The 25143-nt window shown below is 34.1% G+C and overlaps 1 protein-coding gene and 1 pseudogene across 3 annotated transcripts in view; one reads left to right on the top strand and one right to left on the bottom strand.

The window, feature by feature from the left end:
* Positions 1-318: 318 nt before the first annotated feature.
* LOC149538962 (glucan endo-1,3-beta-glucosidase, acidic-like) lies at positions 319-3363 on the top strand (annotated as a pseudogene).
* Positions 3364-21551: 18188 nt separating this feature from the next.
* Positions 21552-25143, bottom strand: part of LOC149538960 (chromophore lyase CRL, chloroplastic-like) — a 251884-nt gene continuing 248292 nt past the window's right edge. For all 3 annotated transcript variants that reach the window (XM_089800353.1, XM_089800352.1, XM_089800354.1), the window contains 3 exons: positions 22522-22626; positions 22068-22160; positions 21552-21937 (listed from right to left, as the gene is read on the bottom strand). In XM_089800353.1, coding sequence (XP_089656479.1) covers positions 21869-21937; positions 22068-22160; positions 22522-22626 — 267 coding nt within the window. In that variant the 3' untranslated portion in view covers positions 21552-21868. The remainder of the gene's footprint in view (positions 21938-22067; positions 22161-22521; positions 22627-25143) is intronic.

Here is a 25143-nt window from a genome sequence, read left to right as displayed (position 1 = left end):
TTTCTAAGAGGGGACATTTACCAATAATAATATAAGTGCATCATTTCAAAAAAATTAATGAAGCAACATAGTTTTCAATCTAGCCATCCTTGACATGTGTAACATACAAATCACAAGAATATTGTTGAGTAGCTAGACCCTTCTCACACTTGAAAGCATCTCCTCGTCAAATTCTATCAAACCATCCATGTCACTCACTATATAAGGACAATAAAGAGCACCAAAATTGACAATATAAATAATGTTGATGTATGACATAGAAAGGATTGTTTGTTAAATTCAAGGAGTTATCTACTCTAATAAAAATTTATCTTCAAGATGAAGAGATGTTATGTAAATTTCAAGGGCAAGAATTCAATCCATCAGCTTTCTACTATGATGTTCATACTCTTCCTTTGCATGGACCTGAATTTTTATGGTGAGGATCTCTGCATGATTAATTTTGTTTTTGATTTCATAAACATTAATTCTAAGATGAATATCTATAGATTTTATGTGTTGGTTTGATTCATTAAATTAAAGTTTCTAATCAAATATAATTGAGTTTTTGAAACATTTGTTTTTTTGTGTCACAAGTAGTCATTAAGATAGACATTAATATTTTACATTACATATCATCATTTATTATCAGATTGGGATATTTGGAAAAGAATAATGAATGCCACGTCCTAGTTGACTGGTTTATTTTATAAACCTTCCCATTTTCTTCACAAAATGATGATCAATTATTATGCTGATGTAGCCATTGCAATTCATAATTCTTAAATTTCCACATCACCTAGTCATGAGGGTTATTAATTACCTCTGGTAAGAAGCATTTCCAAAGGTAAGGGGGGAAATAATAGTGAGTTAATATAATTTTAAAAAGTATGAAATGATTATAGCTTTACTGGTTAGCATTGAACTGCATTAATAAATGTATCATTTGACTTTATAGTACCATATAAGGGAATTTATGTGGTTGTAGATATTTGGATATCATTCATGAAGGTTTGATTAAAAAATAAAAATAATTAAATATTAGGAATCTTTATCTTTATTTTTATAGTTCTACCTACTTTGAATTGGGAATCTACCAAATTGTTGGGTAGAACTAAAGAATCCATGTCAATAATTGATTCATTGATATCCCTATTTTTCTTTGAAAGGTTGCATTTTTTGCAGTGTTCTACATTGTTAGAACTTCTTGCAATTGGATTTTTTTCTTAATCTTTTTGCTTCATAGGATATCTTGTTTGAAGATATGGATGAATCATGATCTATATATAATAATAATAATCTTGAGCTTTTTTAATAAAGCCCATGCTATACTGTTTTGTCTTAGTTTTCAGTTTTTTGTATTATTAATTTTAGCTTTATGGATAACAAAACTGCATGTATACGTACTAAAAAATTACTCAATTTAGTTTTAGATATTGTTTTATATTGTTGAATAAACAGTCAAGTTCATATGCATAAATTATATAGATTTTTATTTGAATGAAAAGTCATATTTATTGGTTCCATTCTTCTAGCTCTTGAGTGTAGTTTAATAGTTTTAATTTATATCTTATCTAAATTAGAATTTGAACTAATCTAAAACTAATTAGACATTCTAAGAATGCGAAAATGAGTGTGTATTATTATTTTTTAAACAAGATATCATCATTTCTCTACTAATATAGAATATTACAACATTTTTGAGTAAGCATGCATCCTAATAACAAGTTTCCTTTAGCTAAGTAACCACATGTACAGATATTGAGTCCCTCAAGTTTACATAGGAATTAAAGCTAGCCTGAATGGACTATATTATTTATTTCAAATTAAAAGACACTTTAAAACATATAAGCCAACCAAGAGAAAGAATATCCTTTCTCTTCCAACACAGTTACCCATTCCAACAGTCATAATGAATCTAAGGCGCAAGGATGGGATTATTTTTTATTTTAGCACAATTTTTAGATCTAATTTTATGGTAACTCTTATAAGGAGCATTTGTATGGTGTTAGAAATTCTCCTAGAATAAATATACCAAAGAATAAAAATTAAATTCCAAATAGACCATATCTATAAGAACAAATGATATGTGTATGACATATCTAATTTGATATGGGGATGGAAGAGAATTTGGAATGTTTTTCAATGTACCATTCTTCCTCTTTTGTATTAGAATCATTTTTTCCTTCCTTAATTCCAAGACCCAACAAGAAAGGTTATAGATGACTAATAGGCTTGAAGTTGTGGATCACCCTCATGGTCTTGGGTTTGATTCCACCTCCAGGTTCAAATGGAGAGAGTGGCTTGGGCCCAACTATTCTTCACCCATGGGACACTAGTCTTTCCCTAAGCTCGCACCCACAACTACTATCTCATCCACTCTCGTAACTAACTATTTCTTATGTATTCTTGTAGGTGCAACAACAATAGGAGATTCCATAGGAGTATGCTATGGAAGGTTGGGTGACAACTTACCATCTCTAGAGGAAGTGGCAGACATGTACAACTCCAACAGAATTAGCAAAGTGAGAATATATGATGCTAATCAGAAGACTCTCAATGCATTCCAAAAAAAGGGCATACAAGTAACAATGGGAGTCTCAAATGAGGAGCTTCCTAACATTTCATCAAGCCAAGCCACTACAAGGCAATGGGTTGCAAAAAACATTAAGCCCCAATACCCCAAAACCCTCATAAAATACATCTCATTGGGGAATGAGATAATGTTTGATACACCCTATACATCCAACCTCTTTCTTGTCATGAAAAAATCTACAATGCACTCCAAGCCATCAACTTACACAACCAAATCAAGGTCTCTGCAATAATACCCATGTCTACCCTTGACAATTCTTATCCCCCTTCTTTAGGAACCTTCAGCCCTAAAATAGCCTCAATCATGCACTCCATCTTGGACTTTTTTTTCACAAACAAAGTCCCCCTTTATGGCAGATGTGTACCCCTATTTTTCCTATGCCTCTAATCCCAAAGACATTCTTCTCCCTTATGACCTCTTCCAAGAGGAGACCGCCAATGAAGTGGGTTACAAGAATTTGTTTGATACAAGTATGGATGCTCTCATTTATGCCATGGAAGCCTTGGGTCACTCAGACATTCCAATTGTTGTTGTTGAAAGTGGTTAGCCTTCTAATGGGAATGCTAATGGTGTTGCAAATGTAGCCAATGCAAAGATTTACAGCAATAATTATATCAAGCATATTTTGTCTTCTCAAGGGACTCCCAAGAGGCCTAACTAGGCCATGGAGGGTTTTTTTGTTTGCCATGTTCAATGAGGATTTGAAGCTTGGGGATACCACAAAGAAGCATTTTGGGCTCTTTCACTCTAATAAAACACAAGTGTACCATATGAACTTTATAGGTTAAAATCTAGTGGATTGCAATTTGTTCCCCTAGTTTTGGATATGTATGCATCACTCTCTTTGCTAAGTGCCTATCAACATATAGATTTGTTGGGTTTAAGCATGCTGTGATTTTTTCTAAGTCTTCAAGATATCTGTACTATGTTGTTGTAGGGCCCATTTGCCATTACACCAAAAGCCATGACTGTTAGTGAACATGGAACACCACATAATTAACCACCTGTGGGTAGGGGAGCGCGTCGCATCACCCAACAATCTCCCCCTCAACACGCATACCAGGTGCTTACGCGGGTCGGGATGGCACCGGGGAGATTTGAACCCATGACCAGGCCAAAACCAAGCTCTGATACCAATTGTAGGGCCCATTTGCCGTTACACCAAAAGCCATGACTGTTAGTGAACATGGAACACCACATAATTAACCACCTGTGGGCAGGGGAGCACGTCGCATCACCCAACAGTTGTGTCACATCCTTTGCTCTTGGGGACTCTATAATTCGTAAAGAATAATCTCAATATGAAGTAGCATCATGAAAACAAACCATAAACAACATTAAAGGAAACACATGTTTTCCCATGCAAAAACTATGATCTTAAAAAAAGAAACTTTTGGTGCCATGGCTATCCATTAGTCTTGCAGTGGCACATAAGAAATTTTTTTTTTTAATAATTCAACCAAACAGTCCATTCCAACTACTAGCCACCCCTTGCACAAAACATCTATCGCAATAGTTTTGTAACTATGTTGGCAAAATTCAATAGATAGTCATTGCTTGTACAAAAATGTTGCCGTATACATGTTGCAATTGCAACGATTGACTAAAAGTCTAAACTGTCAAAATTACGACAACATATTGTCGCAATTGTGACGTTATGAACATGAAATCTTGTTCCTTCCTTCTTCCAAATTATGATAGTGTCAGTTGTTGATGTTACGAAAAATGCTCTTGCCATTGTAATTTGTGAAAACAAAAGTCCAACAATCGTCCAAAAGGAGCCAATTCATGGTTCTATTGCTAGGGCGACAGGTAGACGTCGTAATTGCAACAACCTATCATTGCAAAATGGGTCCACATATGGTAGTGACTAAAGCCATAACCACAAAATGGGAAAAGAGGTCAATACAAGGATGTTTGACTCAGAATGGGGGATTAATTTATTATGGTTTTTTTAGCTTATTTCAAGCAAAAATTATATATAAAAGTAGGGTAAAAGGCCTTGGGAAGGTACTCAGGTGATGAGAAAAAGATTATGATTTTGGGGACTTATGATTATTCCTATACAGGAGAGGAATGTCTAGTAAGGTACTTGATGTGAAGCACTTGTAAACATGTGTAATTGATTTCTTAGAGTTAATTGGTCGGTCACCTTATTAGAGAGGGATGTAGAGATGTAGTCCACGTAGAAAAACTCTAATATCAATTATGTTTTGTCTTCTATCTCTCTACTCTAATTCTTCAATTCATTACCTTTATATGCATTGTTCAATTATGAATTAGTTTTGTTAATTCACTTATTTAATGCTTTGAATTAGCTTATGTTAAACAATACACATTCTTTCTTTAATAATCTTAGATCCTAACTAGATCACAAAAGTCCTAGTAGTTGTATGTCACTGATCAAAAGGCATAACACAAGTCTTGCAAAAACATGGAATACTTGACTAGAGACCTAAGAGATGAAAACTCCTAGACTTAGAAACTTTGAAAAATATTAACAATACTTTATCTCCCTAGTGTCCTATAGAAAGGGCCCACAAAATTTGCATCTATATCTAATACTATACTTGAAGGAAGCCCATGAATTCTAATCACTTCTCTAAAGAAAATGTCTACAATGTGTGAATCGTCATTTGTGTTTTTTCAAGGTAGAAAATGAGCCATGTGTTGGCATTTAACTATCTAGAACCTTGAAGACTAATGGGTAGAACAACAAATAGACTCAGTTATCAAAGATGTTGTCATTGATGTCAACACACAAGAAGGAACTAAGACCAATAGGAAGAAATGAATGGAAAGGCACATTGATGTGCAACTCCGATTCACAAGGGTGATCAAAGAAAAATGAAGAGAAGGTCCAAAAAAGGTGATGACAGAGGAGATCCACTTAAATTATAGTATGCTAAGTGAAGATAGTATGAGTAAAAATATACCATGCAAAATGGAAATCAGATTGACTGGTGACCATACGTGATGGTTGAGTTGAGTCAGCAAGGAAAGCATGGAGTAGGATACCTATGGCTACTACATTATGAAGATGGTACAAGAGCACTCATCATTGCACTTAATATTGATGGGTTAAAATATTAAAGAACAATCTAAAGAATTCAATTTTGAATTCTTTCCAACAAGAGAAATCTATCAAGAACACTTGAAACCCATGACTCCTATATGAACATACTACATTTGACAAGAGCGACACACTATTACAATGGAAAGTCTAGCTACAAGTAAGGGTGAGAATTCAAATTTTGAATTCACAGATTAGGGCTTCAAAACCAAGAAATAAGTGAGTCTAAAAGAAGAAAGAGTCAAAAGAGAATGTTATATTGTTGAGTGATTAGCTAGAGAGCCAAGAAAGCCAAGCTGAGAATAATCTCAAAAGTGTGAAGAAAAGTGATAAAGAGAAGTCACAACTAAAGACTTACCATATGTGTTGAGAAGTTGGTAAGCCATATTAGTACAAGTGAGATTGTATGCATGAGTAGGAAGATCCAAGCACACAAGTGATCGAGCCTAAAGTTGCAGAGCCAAGAGAAAGTAGAGCATAGTCCCAAACAGGTCAAAGGAGCTAAAGATGGATCCATTTCAAGCTAAGTGTAGTAGCTACTTTGTTAGATCATTCCCTATTGTTTACTGATTTCTACAATAGTAAATCTTGTTGAGGGTGGATCTTAATAGGTTCTTTATATTAAATCCCCTAACAGGGTAACACATTGAATTTCTCAACAGGGTGGCACCTAACAGTGTATTTATAATCTTCTAATAAAGATAAGCTCTTGATTGGGTGCCCTTTAGGAGAGTGCAAGATTTGTGAGGATTGACTTATACACCATAGTTTTTACCCTAGCTAAGTTTTCATGAGATAAATAGTGTGTTATGTGCTTCTATATTCATGTTCTTTGGTTTTATTTAATCATGATTGGTTAAGTTTTAGATAGCACAAACCTGTAGACTACTTAATAGTGTGGTAGAGAGTGAAAAATTGAAACTAGTGATTATGCTGACTCACCCCTCCCCCAGTATACTAACCTATATTTGGATAAAAAATTGGTATTAGAGCCTAGGTCCTCTAAAGTAATGAGTTTAATAGCTTGAGGAAAAGATAAAGATGTTTAAGAAAGATACACCAAATTTTCCTAGTGAGAACTAAAGTTCATGGTGTAGAAAGATGCATTTACGCCTAAGAACTCTTGGCAATGCTTACAAGACCAATGTTGAGGTCAAATATGTTGAACCTTCTAGTCAACTCAATGCAAACTAATTAAAGGAGAAAGAAATGCACATATCCACAATGGATGTTCCAGAAAGCACCATGTCCTACTTTGAGTACAAAGATATTGAACACCTAGAAACAACGTATGACATGTGGGACAAACTCAAAATTGTTTATGGTGGCAATAAACATGTCATGAAGGCTAAATCTGAAATCCTGAGAGGCAAGTTTGATGACATGAGTATGCAAGAAGGTGAAGACTTTGAGGCCTATGACAAGCAAACAAAGGATGTTATGCTAAATATTAGAGCATCTAGAGGTGTACTACAAGAAGATGGGTGTGTAAGAAAGATAATGAGAATCCTACAACCTAAATATTCCATAAGGGCATCAACTGTTCAAGAGATGGGAACAATAGACAAGATGGAAGTGTCTCTTATGCCCTATTAGGAAAGCTCACTACATTTGAGCTTAGTAACTTCAACAAAAATCTACCATCTAAGGTTGAAATTGCATTCAGAACCCCAATTGCACTAGCTACAATACAAAAAGGAAGGGAGGAGGAAAGCATGCATAGATACAAAAGAGAACTAGAGAATCTACATGCAGAAGAAGTTGAACAAGAAGAGTTGGAGGCTTTATTTGCAAAAGGAATGGTTAGAGGAAAATGAAAGCACATAGGTAAGATTCCTTTCAAATGCTTTGACCACAAAAGGTAGGACACTATGTTGCTCAATGTCCAAAAAATGTGAAGGAGGAAACTGACAAAAGATGGAAGAGCTCCAAATGGAAGGAGAAGAAGAGATGCTACATTTTCAAAGAAGGTGTGATTGATGAAGAGTCAACCAGTGATGATATTGAAGACAAGGAAAACTTATCCTTTTTTTCCATCACAGAAGAAAGGGTGGAGAGGGCCCTAATATCCAGTACCACTATTCACAAGAATTAGATAATAGATAGCAATTTCTTGTACCATATGTTTAGTGACATGAACAAGTTCCACTTGTTCAAGGCCTACGATGGAGGAATGGTGAAGTTCAACAACAACTCACCATGCATAGTAATAGGTAACGATATTGTAGCACTGAATGAATCCAGTACCTATGAAGATGTAAATCTAGTGGAAGGATTGAAATATAACATGTTGAGTGTAGCCCAGCTGATGGACAAAGGTTATAAATTTGAATTTAACAAAGGGTCTTGTAGAAAATTTGACAAGACAAGAAAACTCTTAGGTATAGGAAAAAAAAACAGAGGTAACCTTTTCTACCTCAATATTTCTAATAATACTTGCATGATAACTAAAAATGATAACAATTAGTTATGGCATAGAAGACTATGTCATGTGAAATTTGAAAGCATCGTTAAAGTAGGAAGAAATTTTTTTGTAAGGGGTTTACCTCCTATTTTCAAACTAGATAATGTTATGTGTAAAGATTGTCAATTAGGAAAGTTGGCAATTTGTAGTTCTTATAGCAAGTCACTTCTGAACATTATACATCTAGTCAATATTGACTCGTGTGGTCCCACAAGGATGAAGAGTGTATATGGTGATAGATACTTTATGTTATATATTGATGATTTTTCTAGAATGATGTGGATAGTCTACTTAAAATAAAAGTTAGAAGCCTTTCACATGTTCAAAGTCTACAAAGAAAAAGTGGAAAGGGAGACCGGTAAAGCATTGGAGTGCTTGAGATCAAACCAAGGAGGTGAGTTCACCTCACAAGACTTTGAAAGTTTTTGTGAGCATGGAATCAAGATACAAATGTTAGCTCCCACAAGACCTCAACATATGGAATCAAGAGACAAATGTCAGCTCCCACAAGACCTCAACATAATGTTGTTTCTAGAAGAAGAAACACAACCATCATAGATTGTGTAGGGACATTGATGATTCAAGACAATATGGCACAAATCTACTAGAGAGAAGCTATAAACACAATTGTGTACACCTTGAACAAGATACAAGTGAAGAAGGGAACAAAGAAGACTCTCTATGAACTATGGTTTGGTCATACACCAAACCACAGTTATCTCAAGGTATTTGGAAGTAAATGCTACATCAAGAGAGATGATATCTCAAGGTTATCTCATTCACTATGAAAAGAGGATCATACTAATGTCTAAACATCCAAACAAATAAGATTGTAGGGTAAAAGCACAAACTTGTGTCACCGTTTAGGATACCAAATCCTATTTTGGTCAGATCTCATTTCTCTATCAAAACTCAATAAAAAAAACAAAAAAACAAAAAATACTCTTTTATAGATCTCAGATTCAATATCATCATTATATAAAATTTTGAGTGTTTTGATTAGTTATAATATGCTATAATCTCAAAATATTATAAGTCGGCATTTCAACATTTCAAAAGATGCTCCCTTTAAAAAGGAAAAAAATAGTAAATCATATAAAAAAAATATTAAAAAATCATATTTATCTCTAGAGGAGAGAATCCTCTTCATGAATATGTAATTTTTTTTCAAGAAGGTATAGATTTGATAAAGAAGTTTTTACAGGAGGAAAAAACTATTGGATTCTGATAAGGCCAAACTTGAGTACTTATAACAAAAAAAATATACATAAAAAATAATTATTTCTTTTTTTGTTCCCTAGCTATACATTTCATCTATAAGATATTTTCAAATCAAAACAAAAAAAGATGATTTGCATATACTTGTTTGACAGGAACTACAACTATACTTTTTACAGTTAAAAAAGGACTTCAAAATAAAATAAAATGAATAAATTCTTACTCAAAAAAATAATAAAAATTAGGCTGGCTTTTCTTTCTGGTGATTTGACCAAGATTGAATGACCTACGAATAATTGGGTGCCGCCAATTATTTTAAGGTAGGCATAAAATTCATCCAATTCTACACATTTCATCAAATTTATATCATCTTCATATTCTAAACACAAATACCATTTTTTTGTCATTAATGTTGAGCTACCACATTCTGATATCTTGTTTCTTTATAAAAGGTGACATGGGTTTGTGCTTTTACCTTGTAGAATCTTCCAATGTGAAGGTAGAGAAACACAAAACTAGAAGACTACAAATAGTTTGAATATATCACAATAAGTGATACAATGCAAAGAGTAGTGGTAGAAGAGGAACCTATACAAGTTGTATCAACTCAAGAAGAAGGAGATCAACATGAAGAACAAAGAGTAGAAGCACCCAAAGGGGAACTAGTGCTAGCAAAGTATGTGAGAAGGCACCACTTAGTTGACCAGATCATGAGACAAGGACATTGGAGTGATGACCAAGAGAAGGGTGAGAGATATAGTATGTCCGCTCTCACACATGATGCCCAAAGCTACAAGGGAATCTCTAAAAGACAAAGACTAGAGAAAGGAAATGGAGAGGGAAATTGATCGAATAGTAAAGAATGTTACATGGACCTTGGTCACCAACCAAAAGACAAGAATTTCATTGTTACAAAGTGGGTATTTTGAAACAAGACGAGTGAGGATGGAGAGATGGTTAGAAACAAGGCCACACTTGTTTACAAAGGCTATGCACAAGAAAAAGAAATAGATTACAAAGAAACCTTTGCATTAGTGGCTAGAATGGAAGGACTAGAACTACTCCTAGCATTTACAGCCTACAAGAATTTTGAAGTGTACCATATGGACATAAAGTCTGCATTTCTAAATAGAGTTCTAAAACAGGAAATTCACATTGACCAACCAAAAGGGTTTGAGAATGAACAAGCTAAAAATCAAGTATGTAGACTAAAAAAGATTTTAATGAATTGCAACAAGCACCCAGAGCTTGGTATGAGAGACTGCAGTTATACTTGTTAAAGATTGGGTTTATAAGAACAAGTGGCAATTGCAACTTATACATGAAGCAAGAAACATAAGCAAGTGTGCTAATTGTAGAAATCTTTGTTGATGGCATCATCTTTGGAGGAGATGGTAGAAATATTTTTTGATGACATCATCTTTGGAGGAGATGATAAACTAAGTATTGAGTTCACTAAAGCCATAAATAAAGAATTCAAAATGTCCATGATTGAAGAAATCAAATCCTTCATTAGACTTTGAGTATTCCAAATGAAAAGAGGGATCTTTGCAAGGTAAACAAAGTATGTGAAGGAAACCTTGAAGACATTTGGTATGAAGGAAGAAAAACCACTAGGTACTCCAATGGTGACCGATTGCAAGCTATCAAATAAGGATGAAATCCCTAAAGTAATTGAAACAACCTATTGATCCATGATTGGTAAACTGCAGTATGTTGTCCATAAAAGACCAAACATAGCATAGTGGTTGGAATAGTAGCTAGATTCTCTGCCAATCCAAAAGTCACATATGGTAGTTGAGATAGCATCTTCAGATAGCTAAAGGGTAATAAAGAATATGGGCTATGGTATCATCGTGAGGTCAACTTTAAGCTTGATTTCTTTATTGATGTAGACTGGGCAGGGAACATAGATGATAGAAAGATAACAACAGATGGTGCGTTCTTTTTTGGAGGAAGATTGGTTGCATGGGCCAACATGAAGCAGAACTACATATCACAATTAATAGCTAAAGCATAATATGTTGCTACATGAATCTTCCAATGTGAAGGTAGATGAGTTCTCAAGAAGAATGAGGAAGAGAGAAACACAAAACTAGAAGACTACAAATAGTTTGAATATATCACAATAAGTGATACAATGCAAAGAGTAGTGATAGAAGAGGAACCTATACAAGTTGTATCAACTCAAGAAGAAGGAGATCAACATGAAGAACAAAGAGCAGAAGCACCCAAAGGGGAACTAGTGCTAGCAAAGTATGTGAGAAGGCACCACTTAGTTGACCAGATCATGAGACAAGGACATTGGAGTGATGACCAAGAGAAAGGTGAGAGATATAGTATGTCCGCTCTCACACATGATGCCCAAAGCTACAAGGGAATCTCTAAAAGACAAAGACTAGAGAAAGGAAATGGAGGGGGAAATTGATCAAATAGTAAAGAATGTTACATGGACCTTGGTCACCAACCAAAAGACAAGAATTTCATTGTTACAAAGTGGGTATTTTGAAACAAGATGAGTGAGGATTGAGAGATGGTTAGAAACAAGGCCACACTTGTTTACAAAGGCTATGCACAAGAAAAAGAAATAGATTACAAAGAAACCTTTGCGTTAGTGGCTAGAATGGAAGGACTAGAACTACTCCTAGCATTTACAGCCTACAAGAATTTTGAAGTGTACCATATGGACATAAAGTCTGCATTTCTAAATAGAGTTCTAAAACAGGAAATGCACATTGACCAACCAAAAGGGTTTGAGAATGAACAAGCTAAAAATCAAGTATGTAGACTAAAAAAGATTTTTATGAATTGCAACAAGCACCCAGAGCTTGGTATGAGAGACTGCAGTTATACTTGATAAAGATTGGGTTTATAAGAACAAGTGGCAATTGCAACTTATACATGAAGCAAGAAACATAAGCAAGTGTGCTAATTGTAGAAATCTTTGTTGATGCCATCATCTTTGGAGGAGATGGTAGAAATATTTGTTGATGACATCATCTTTGGAGGAGATGATAAACTAAGTATTGAGTTCACTAAAGCCATAAATAAAGAATTCAAAATGTCCATGATCGAAGAAATCAAATCCTTCATTAGACTTTGAGTATTCCAAATGAAAAGAGGGATCTTTGCAAGGTAAACAAAGTATGTGAAGGAAACCTTGAAGATATTTGGTATGAAGGAAGAAAAACCACTAGGTACTCCAATGGTGACCGATTGCAAGCTATCAAATAAGGATGAAATCCCTAAAGTAATTGAAACAACCTATTGATCCATGATTGGTAAACTGCAGTATGTTGTCCATAAAAGACCAAACATAGCATAGTGGTTGGAATAGTAGCTAGATTCTCTGCCAATCCAAAAGTCACATATGGTAGTTGAGATAGCATCTTCAGATAGCTAAAGGGTAATAAAGAATATGGGCTATGGTATCGTCGTGAGGTCAACTTTAAGCTTGATTTCTTTATTGATGTTGACTGGGCAGGGAACATAGATGATAGAAAGATAACAACAGATGGTGCGTTCTTTTTTGGAGGAAGATTGGTTGCATGGGCCAACATGAAGCAGAACTACATATCACAATTAATAGCTAAAGCATAATATGTTGCTACAATAATAAATTGCACTCAAGTTGTTTGGATCAAATAACTCCTTGAAGGAATTCAAAAGAAAATGGAGGAACTAGTAGTTATCAACTATGATAATACTAGTCAAGCCAGGAAACTATCCACTGCTACAACTCCCAGCAGGAAAAGCCCTAAGGATCACGGCCAAGCTCAAGCAAAAGAGGGTTATGCTGAGGAGGAGGAGGAAATGGATACGGAAGATTCTGACAAAGTGTTGGAGGAGGAGGTGGAAGAGGAGAAACTTGGGAAAAAATAAAAGAGGGAGGTTGTGAGAGTTGAGGAGACTAGAAATCAGAAGACGAATGCTATTCCTCTTCCCCTCTCCCTTGTCCAATCTCAGCCTCCTTCGCAGGAAAAAGCGAATGTCATCACTGATGAGAATGAGGGGGAAGTGCAGGTAAAAAATAGGATAAAGGCCTGAAAAAATTTCAATGTGAGGACTGCTACTATGGGGATTTTTAGGGAAGCTATGAACCCTCAAATCCTAGTGGACAACCTGGAGCAGCCTAGGCTCAATGAGCTCATAGACCAAGCTATCCTGGCCATCTCGGACAACGCAAGGGAGACTGGAATGAACCTTCTGAATAATGCCCGCAGTAGTATGATTGACAACTTTAGATCAATCAAATGGCTCTTCCATGAGCTAGAGGAAGTTAGAGAAAGGGAATCCCAGATGGAAAGTATTAAGAATAAGACAGGTAATGGCAACCAGGAGGACCAAGAAAACAGAGAAAGCTTAAATGAAAGGAGATTAAGAAATCTTGAAAACTACAACCACAATCTGGCAAGTCAGATGATTTCTCTCCTGAGTTCGATGAATGACAACATCCAATCCCTTGCTGGTAAACTTAAGGACAGGGGCTTGCTAGTGGAGGAGGGAGGACAAAACAGGGATAAGGCCAGGTCGGATGATGACAAGGCCACAATCAGTACTCTCACTAGTATGGATCAGGGCATGGAGAAGGTCCAGGATCAAATGGCAAAGGAGCAGCAAAAGATAATCGAGGCAGCTCAGACTATGTAGGAAATAGAGAAGATAACTGAAGACTAGTTTTCTTGTCTTTTGTCTTTTTGTCTTCCTGGCTTTTGGCTTTTCGACAGGCTTTCTGTAGTCTATCTTAGTTTGTTTGTTTTCTGGCCTTTCTGTGGGCCTTTGTTTTGGGCTGGGCCTTCGAGTTTTTTTTTTTTTTTTTAGCTGTTGGACCTCTGTTTTGGCTGGGCTTCTTTGGCTTATTATCAGCCTTGTTTTTGTAAAACTTATGGGTTTCAGGATCCCTTAAAACTTGTTTTTCTTATAAAAAACTATGATAATACTAGTGCAATCAACATACCCAAAAGTCTAGTGATGCACTCAAAGAAAAATCACATATCAATCAAGTACCATTTTTTGAGAGAGAAAATGCAAGCAAAAGAAGCCAAGTTGGAATATGTACCAAGGTGCAATTAGATGATATCTTCACAAAACCTCTTAAGAAGTATACTTTCGAGTATCCAAGAGGAAAGCTAGGGGTTTTGACCCTATCCATCCTAAACTAAGATAAAAAAAGAAAGGCATAAATCCAAGATCAAGAAACGAAGGAATCCAATGGTGGATTGATGAGAACAAAGGACTACTCCATAAGGGGAGTAGTCACCAAAAAAAGAGAAGAAGAAAGATGATGGTCACCTTTGGCATTGTTGGCAAAGGGGGAAAAGTTGAGAAGGGCAAAAGAAGAAAAAAAGGGGGGAAGCCAAACCAAACAAAAGGAGAAGAGAAGAGCAAGTACAAGAAGACATGAGGAAGAAGTTGAGATTCAAAGAATAGTCAAAGCATGTGGATGCATCATCTTAGGGGGAGATGTTGAAATTAGAAGAGAAAGAGAAGGAAAAACACCAAAACGATGATGCAAACATCTAAGTGTTGCCATTAATGCCAAAGGGCAAGATTTTTGACATAACTTTCTTAAACCTTGAAGACTAGTAGTAGAACAATCGGTAGACTCAATAATCAAAGATGTTGTCTTTGATGTCAAGACACAAGAGGGAACTAAGACTTGTAGGGAGCAATGAACAAGAAGGCACATTGATGTGTGATTCTAGTTCACAAGGGTGATCAAAGAAAGATGAAGTGTAGGCCCAACATAGGTGATGAAAGAGAAAATCCACTTAAATTGGTATGCCAAGCGAAGATAGTATGAGCAGAAAAATACCAAATGGAAAGGAAATCAGATTAACAAGTAAACATATAGTCCATGGTTGAGTTGAGTCAATAAGGAAAGCATGGAGTAGGATACCCATGATTTCCATGTCAAGGAGAGGGTAGGAGGACACTCATCACTGTACTTAATGATGATGGGTTAATATATCGAGGTACAATCAAAAAAATTTAAATTTAAATTCTTTCCAACAAGAGCAATCCACCAAGGACATATCACACATGTAACCCCTGTACAAATATGCTACATCTAACAAGAGTGGCAAATTGCTACAACGATAGGTTGACTAGAAGTAGGGATGAGTATTCAAATTTTTAATTAATAGATTAGGGCTTCAAAGCCAAGCAAGAAGTGAGTATAAAAGAATACATAGTCAAAAGAGAAACAGTTAGATTGTTGAGACATTAGCTAGAGAGCCAAGAGAGTCAAGATAATCGTAATCTCAAAAGTGTGAACAAAAGTGAGAGAAGTCATAGCTAAGGAATTAGCAAATGTGTTGAAGAGAAGCCAATGAGCCAAATCAATACAAGTGTGATTGTGTGGATGAGGAGGAAGAGCCAAGCGCACAAGTGATCAAGTTTGAAGTTGTAAAGCCAAGAGAAGGAAAAGTGTAGTCCCTAATGAGTCAAAAGAGATGAAGATGGATCTATTTCAAGCCAAGTGTAGTAGCTACTTTGTTAGATCATTCCTTGTTTACTAATCTCTACAACAATAAATCCCATCGATGGTGGATCCTAATAGGGTGAGACAATATTAGATTATGGGTTTGATATATTCCTCACATCATTCTACTGAAGACAAATTCATCGTTCCATAAGACTATAATCATCTTTATAATGTCATACCACCAAAAGGAACTTTTGAATTTCTTTGTTCTTTATGAAATAGTGCCTTGTGATTGCAACATTCTTAATTTTTATGGATATGATGGCAATTGTAGCTATTTAGCCTTAACAATATACAAATTTTGAGAGCAAGGAAAAAAATAATGACATCCAAGATGTCTTGTGGAAGTTCTCTCATGTTGTCCTTATTTGCCATCAAAATTGTGTCTTAATCACTCTACAACCATCAAATGTAGCTTATTACTAAAATTTATCATTGCATGTGACTTGACCTATTGTTGACCTTCGACTAGAATCAATGTGCACATCTATCCTAAGATGGACTTCAAATTGATTTCTTTTACACACAAGAATCGTTGTAGACACCATCCTTTTAACAATGATCTAACTCTCATTCTAATTGTTGCACTATAACCTTAAATCTTCTTTGAGCAATGAAAGGATTGCTTCTTTATTGTCAAGCCTATTTTACAACATTATTGTTGTTCTTTACACATTGTATTTTATTGAGTAGATATTTATTGTTTATAATAGTGATAAAAAAACTCATTGTAATGAATTATACACACCTACTTAATGAGACACAAGCATGAAGACTTTGTACTCTTATCATTGTCAAAAAGAGAGAACAAACTAAGCTCAACCCTTGTAGGAGCTCATTTTACCCCACATAGCATAATATTTGATACCATGAGTATTTTGATCAACATTAATAATATTCATATGCATGCACACTAAACAAATGTTTTAGATAAAACAATGAATTTCATAATTGAATTGATGTTGATGACATTTCCCTTCTCTTCTATGATATATATGATGAGAAAAAAATTGATTTATCATCATATGAAAGCAAATTATATATTTTGCGATGATGTATATGAAATAATTAGCTATATCAAGCTCTAACACTATTTTTCTCATCTCTTGGAAATGTTTTAGAGATAGTGGAAAAACCCCTAGAGCAACAAAATGAAAGGAGTTGGAGATTATACAATTCAACCTTGGGATATGTCATTCAGACAAGGACAGGTCACTTTTCCTCTCATGTATTTTTCCTTTTCAAATGTATGGTTTTGTTTTATATGTCATTAAATCAATTCTTCTCATAGCTTGTGTGAGACACTGTACTTTGGTAATTATGAATAAAGGATGCAATTAATTTTAGGTAGAGTTGTGTAATTCTACTTTCTTGTAAAAGCACTTTCATTGAATCTAAAATTCATTTGATAACATATATTCCTTGGGATAAAGAACACTTAGCAAAATTGAGCATGTACCTTCCATCTTTAGTTAATGGTGTTCCATCTCTACCCAATTGAGCTTAAAGCAAAATTAGGTAACAATTATATTGTTACAACATTATGTTTTTAGTAAGGTAAAGCAAGTTTTGAGGGGGACATTGAAACCTCATACAATCAATTTTTTTTAGGGAACTAAAACCCCACAAAGAAGAAACACTACCCAAGCAAAAGCCAAGCAAGACAAACACAAAGTTAGTGGAAAAATAACAACTAAAATAAATAAGCCATACAAGGAACTAGTTGCTACCAAGACCCCAAAGGAAGAGGTCAAAACATTAAATCAACAAATGAGCCTGCAAAGCAAGGAGCTCAGAGGAGCTTCGATGGATCTCCAAACTACACCTTTGAGTTTTACCATGGAACCTGAAACCATCATCCAAAACAACCTCCACAAAATGCTCATCAAAGAGCCTGCAAAAATCAAACTGGTTATTGATCAACGCTAAGTCAAGGCCATTACAACACAACTTGTTGCCCACAAAAAAATTTCCACCACTTTCCAAATATCTGCAACCACCTCAATAGGAACAAGCATCACCTCTAAAAGACAAAAGAGATAGTATAACAAAAGACCAGTGAACCAAATCTAAAATGCAAGAGAGCCAAGAAGACCCACTTCAATAGGAAGCAATTCACCCTCTATAGGAACCAAACAAGGTTGAGAACAACCACAAACTAACACAATCCACATCATATAAGGCATGTGAAGATTCAAGGTACCTTTAAAACCATACCTTAACCAAAAACTAGGCTGGGCCATGTTAGGCCCTTCAAAACTGATGGCATCTTCCCAGAGTGCACACATGAGAGCTCTATCGTGAGAATCAACAACATCAACATGAAAGGATCAATCAACAAGTTTATTGTTGTACAGATATTGCAATCAACAATTTTATTGTTGTAGTTATTTATCTTTCCAAAGTGATCCTCTTTTGGAAATCAAAGTTGAAGTTGTGTTGCTACTCATTCAAATGTATTCATGGTTTGGCCTTGGTAGTGGCATTATATGGTAATCAAAAGTGTGTTCCTCATGTTTCAAAGACTGTCTCGTATGCACTATCATTCTTTTTACATGTTCTAATCTGAAAATATGTTGTGACAACTTCTAATGTGGCATGTTGATACAACTTGTGATGTGGTATACATTTCTCTCCATATGTGTGGATGTTTAGTTACAATTGGCAATTGGTTTTGTTCTTTTAAGCTTGGGTCGCTCATTGTGGATCTAGCATTTGGTATGAATAATGTGATCTTGGTTTGTCTTCCTCTTGGATGGGTTATTTTTCAATTTTAGATCTAGTTGCCATATTTATTGATTGTTGAAATATAAAATTTAGGCCTAGGTCCTACACTTGATGTTTATGAATTATTTTGATGGGTTCATGTTATATGGGACCTTTGTATTTAATGTTTAGCACTTATCCATTTGCATCCTTGGTTTGGATGTTGTTGACATTGAGCTTATTTGTAATACATTTTTTTATTTGAACAACCCTATTGTAATCTCTAACGATCTAGTTTGTATATAATGAGTCTCAATGCCTTAGCAAAATGTGTGTAAAACAAGTGAAATGTGTGAACTAATTCAATAATTAGTAGAGCTAAGTTCATTGATAGTGCCCAAGAAAAAAATTAAGTAATAAGTTTGTTGCTAGTGTGGAAAATGTTAGACACATTAGTAGCATTAGCTAGAGAATAAGTATTGTGAGACAATGAGTCTTGAGTACTTGGGTTTGTTATTATATCTTGTAGAGCTAAGTTCAATGATAGTGCCAAGATAAAAATAAAGTAATACGTTTGTTGCTAGTGTGGACAATATTAGACACATTAGTAGCATTAGCTAGGGGATTAGTATTGTGAGACAATGAGTCTTGAGTACTTGGGTTTGTTATTATATCTTGCTACTATGGAATTGAGCCTCCAAATGCAAGTCTAGAGCAATGACCTCATGTTTGTATTGTAAGGCAATGAGACTTCTTCATTATTCGCATTCATTGTAGTATTTCTAGTGAGCATTTGATTGGTATTCTAAGGTTGTGAGCTCCTACTCTTTTGTAATCATAATATAGAGTCTAGTGAATACCCCTACAGACAAGTGTTTGCCGTGGTTTTTCCTTGTTTGGATTTCCCACATATAAATCTTGATGTTCTTGTGTTGATGGTTGTGCTCTCAATAGCCAAATTGTGTTCATCAATGTGACCTTGATAGTTGCATACAAAGTTATACACTAAAAAGATTCCATAAAAAAAACTTGAAACAAAAGGATATTGTAGAATAATGTCCACATTAAGCGATCTTGGAAAAAAAAAAAATTGTTCCTATAGCATTTAAGAAAGATAAAATTATAAAAATATATATTATATCAAAAGACCATTATAGTTAGCCATTCTAATCTTATATTTACCTAAAAATAAGATAATAAATTTACATAAATAATAAAAAAATTAAGAAACATTTTATTTCACATCTACTTATGAATTGTATACATTTAGTACAAAACTTAGTACTTGTCACTTTTTTTTACTTATTTCTTAGTATAAAAATAAAAGAATGGATGAGTCAAATTACATTTGGATAACACAAGTGGCACATTCACTTGAATGCTTGCTCTAATAACAGTAAACATTATTTTTGATGTTGATGAGCTTCACACGGTTATGTGGGAAATAGATGTTAAGAACAGAAAAATTACCTTGATAAATTTAATTCCATCTAAAACCATAAATTAAAATCTATTTCAAGACCACTATCCCGAGGCTGTCAAAGACTCATTTTACAGTTCAGGCCTAACTTGCATTGGCTTTGGTGTGAAATAGGTGAATGGAAAAGGCCTATAAAAGATGGGGATTTGTATCTTTTATACATGAGATAATACAAACAGAAAAACAAATCATTCTAGATTTGTATTGCATACAAAGACATCCCTGTCAAGTACAGAACATTTTAGTAGTACCGTCTTTTCATCATTTAGTCAGCCAAGAGAAGGTGGAGAAAATGGGAGGAGATAATTGTCAAATTCAATAGCAGATCAGTATTTCGAAAAAAAAATAGCAGGGTTGGTGTTTCCATAGGTCATCTTTGGACTTGTTAATGTTAAAAGTCTCCTATCTTTTTACTCTTCTAATTTCAGAGAAACCAGTAATATATTTCTAACACTCTTAAACAAAATATTAAAAGCTGCGTGTAATATGAGCATAATACAATATCAAGTAACAAAAAATGAACATTCTAATTGTAACGGTTAAAATACTTTCAATATACATGAAAAAAAAAAAAAATTCTTAACTAGCAATGACTCCCAGGTTCTAATAATAATAAAAAGTGCCAAAATTGAAGGGACAAAAAAAATTCAAAATATGAGCATTTAACATCAGATGTTTTATGAGTTTCATTGATCTGATCTAAGAAACATGACAAGAATCTATCAATGCCATTTATATCTTTAAACCGATGCCTACTTAACAAGTGAAGAGTCCATTATTGAGGTTTGAAATGTTTGAAAAAGAATTTTTTTGATAACTACGTGATATTTTCCAAAACAAGTCAAATTGTGATATTGCTATTGGGATTTAACTGTGTAGTTTTTTGAGTCAAACTCATCGACTCATGTTTCATGTGTAGTAATTCACATGAACCCATCTCTCAAGAGAATGAATGGAACACTTAGCACTCACTGCATCTAGGTGATGCACAAAAGGGTGAAGCATTGGGATGTCCCATGAGGTCACCCATCCCACCATGGAGGAAACTCCATAGTTAAGTGCACTCAAGCTGGAGTAGTACTGGGATGGGTGACCTCCTGGGAAGGCCCAGTGCTTCACCCATTATGAGCATCACCTAGATGTAATGTGTGCTAAGTGTTCCAGTCATTCTCATGAGAGATGGATTTGTGTTAACCACTACTCATGAAAAATAGGTAAACGAGTTTGACTCAATAAACTAAACAGTTCAATCCTGATAGCAATATCACAAGAATAATACTATGCAGTTGGCTCTGGAAATTCATCTCACAGCACATTTTCTGACAGCCTTGGGTTTTTTATTGCTGCTTATCAATGCATAATATACGTTATGTCCAAGATTGAAGTAGGGATGTGAATGACCTTTCTGCCACAAAAGCAAAGAATGTGCTCAAGAAAGAGAGAGATTATGGAAGAAGAGGAGAATGCAAACATGGATGCTTTAAAAAAAAAATCACAAGTTTAGAGTAGGATTGCAATCCATGCTCTGGAAAATCTGAAATCAAGGAATTCCATCTAATTTCAAAGCTCATATATTGAAAAAAATCAATGTAAATGGATAGACTGCTGCAGAAACTATTTTACAAATATACATTTGCTCTATAATATCAGCCAAAAATCTAGTCAAACAATTTATACTGACTCATTCATACATTAAACCATTTGCAATGATCTCTATCTGGTGAATTCAAACTAATTTAAAAATTTGCCTGATTGATCAAATCCATTTAACTGATCAAAGAACCACCACAGTGATAAGGCTGTTCCATGAAATAAGGCTTAAGTTTCAACTTCCCTCGAGGAGAGAAAAACACACGTAATGGCAGTTAAGGGCCATCAAAGGTTGATGTTGATCCAGGCTTGAACTCATATGGGCCTTTTGTGACACCCCAGACCTGTTTAGGACAACGAATTTCAGGCTAGCCATCCTAAAGTTGCCTTCAAATATCATTTTTTTGAAGAAAAATGCTGTAGAGATATTTTACACTTGGAAACAAATATTTTCATAAATTCTTTCAAGCATACCTGATTTCCTGAATCATCATAGGCCCTGTCCCAGCAATGAATTTCTCCATTCCTGAATATTGTAAGCTCGGATGTGCAGTGGGTAGCACCATTCTAGAATGATAAAAGTCAGGTACAAACGAACTTATAGAGTGAGAGTGTATAGTAAAATCTAGAGTGCCACCTCCTAATTCCTCAGAGTTATATTATGCATCACTATTTGTTTTCCGTCTCACAAACATTGTTTTATCGTCCTAATTAGAAAATTTTGCAATATTCATATTAAATCCCTAAAGGCCTGGATCGCTCTATAAAGCATTATTTAGACTTGACACTAAATGTATTAGACACATAATCAATTAACCAATTGATGATCATCAGAAATGGCTTCAGACTTCTCAAGGAATCCGCTACAGATCAAAGACAATGGAAATGAGTTTTTAACATATACTTAATCAAGCAAGTATAAACATACCCACGAATTGGGAAAACCATTTGGTGGAGTGGATCCTTGATACAAACACTGCCTACCACTTTCACATTGTGATAAATATACTGTACTTAGATGTTCTGCAACATGCTGCACACAAAGCCAAGACTAGTCAGTGCCTAGAAAAAATATAGCAGCCACAATTTAAAGGAAATACTACCTAGAATACCAAGCTATAAGTGAAACTGTATGTATGAACTGTGAACACAGATTTTTTATGGCTCAATCTTTCATAACAAATAGCACAAAAGTTCTTGTTCTTGAAACGAAATTGGTTCAGAACTTTTATTGTCAAACAAATATGTTAAATTTAGCTGATTTTATGAAAGATTAATGTTAATAAGCGATATATTTTTGGTTATTCAAACTTTTCCTTATATACCATTTGATTTTAAAATTAAAATTAAAACTATATATTTATTTTAAAAATAAAAATATCATTTTCTACCCTGTACTAAGGTCTCTTAAGATAGGGAGTTTGTGGAAGGGAAAGGCGGAGTAATTTCGGGCACATGACAAATTATTCCAATACTAGGGTTAGAACTTGAGGGATGCTGCATGTAGTTTGTTTCACATGACCTTCGCACAGTAAATCTACCATCTAAGAATGACCTTAGTATTAGAGAAAGAAGTGGAATTTCACATAAGAAATTAAATTAGTTCTATTAATTCAATTGATTATAGTTCCAAACTAGATAATATGTGTAATGATTCCTAAACTAACAATTATTATGATAATAGGTTAAGTATTATAAAAAGAGGATCACTAGAATTGGTATCAGAGCATGATCTTGCCATCCTGTAGCGTAAAGGTGAATCAATCAATATGCTTATTCAAAGGAAACGAATATATAAATGAGTTTGATAATATTCAAATAGTTGAAATGAAATAATCATCATCAATTCATTCAAGTGATAGATCTCATTGAACAAATTACAAATTGCAACAATAATACATTCAAACAAATCATCTTATAAGGACCAATCATACATCTTTCAAATATGACACCCTCGATCAAACAATTCGTGATGGCCTAAAATCAATGAAGAGACTCATGGAAATAGCTCCAACCTTGAGATTTTGAAAGCTGACAATCAACCTACAATCTGCAATTTAATTGTCAAACACAAATCAATCATCAATCATCCTCAATCTTACATACACCAATCTCATTAGCATCTAATCCACCAAAGCTCTCGTAGCATACATACATGCTTATCAATTTATCAATCAACTCTTAGTTGGATCAAACTGAGATAGAGTTGTGAATTGGTTAAAATTTAACGTATGAAATGAAAGTCATAATTGCTTGAGGACAAGCAATTTCGGGAGGGTAGGATTGTAATATCCCCTTCGATAAAGGAATCTAACATTAAGTCATAATGGATGGTCCTATTTGTAAAGATATGCAAATACTAGCTATTTGATTATTAGATAAGTTAGATATATTTAGATAATTAGATAATAGTTCAAATAAATAATTATCAATATATTTTTTTTACCAAATCAATATAATGATGATTTGAGAAATGTTAAATATTAGAACATAAATGTTAATCTCAAACTAATTATAAATGACATGTAGTCAATCATTGTAATAATAAAATAACATGATTAAGATTAAATTATTTATAATAATCATAAAATATATCATCAAACATTCTAATAATAACAAGGTGATCTGAAATAATACCGCTAAAGTCAAACATCATGACCTTCCTTATAGCGGTTGAGGGATACATGTACATATAAACGTGTCTTACAAGGAATATACCACCCGGGGGGGCAAAAAGGCCGAGAAAGGGACTATGAAACATCTTTTGATTTATAAACATTGCCATAATAAGGAGAAAGACCGAAAATGATATATATAAAACATACCCATACTTGATCCACTATTACGGAATAAATCCTAATGAAACATATTTATAAAAAAAGTGATGACTTCAAGAAAAAAAGAAAGTTTTAAAGTTAAAAGGAAGCTGCATGGAAATGACGGAGACTAAGAAGAGATTTTAATAAGATAATTAATAACAAGGAATAAGCAGCAACCATACTTTGTCGTATAATTAATTCTATAAAAATATTATTAGGAAATTATATATATATATATATATATATATATATATAATTTATGAAATAAGTTTATAATTATATGTAAAATATTACAATAAATTTGTTGATAAATTATGAGACAAGTATTTACGATTGAGATAGTTAATAATTTATCTTAAGAAATAAAAATGTGTATATAATATATATAAGAATGAGAAGAATATATATATACACAACATGTATCTTTTAAAAAAAATTAATTTATAAATGAATTAAAAATATATTTATTTTTAAAATGAAAATTTCAGTTTCTACTTCGTACTAAGGTATCTTAAGATAGGGTGTTTGTGGAAGGGAAAGGTGGAGTAATTTTGGGCACATGACAAATTATCCCAATTAAGGGACGTTGCATGTAGTTTGTTTCAAGCGACCTTTGCACAGTAAATTTACCAACTAAGAATGACCTTTGTATTAGAGAAAGAAGTCAAATTTTGCATAAGAAATTACAGTAAACCTTTAAATTCAATTGATCATAGTTCCAAACTAGATAA

The sequence above is a fragment of the Cupressus sempervirens genome, chromosome 9 (assembly GCF_028749045.1).
Source record: "Cupressus sempervirens isolate cs-2001-9-10 chromosome 9, ASM2874904v1, whole genome shotgun sequence".
In the NCBI taxonomy this organism is placed as follows: Eukaryota; Viridiplantae; Streptophyta; class Pinopsida; order Cupressales; family Cupressaceae; genus Cupressus; species Cupressus sempervirens.
This window is presented reverse-complemented; position numbering and strand designations above follow the sequence as displayed.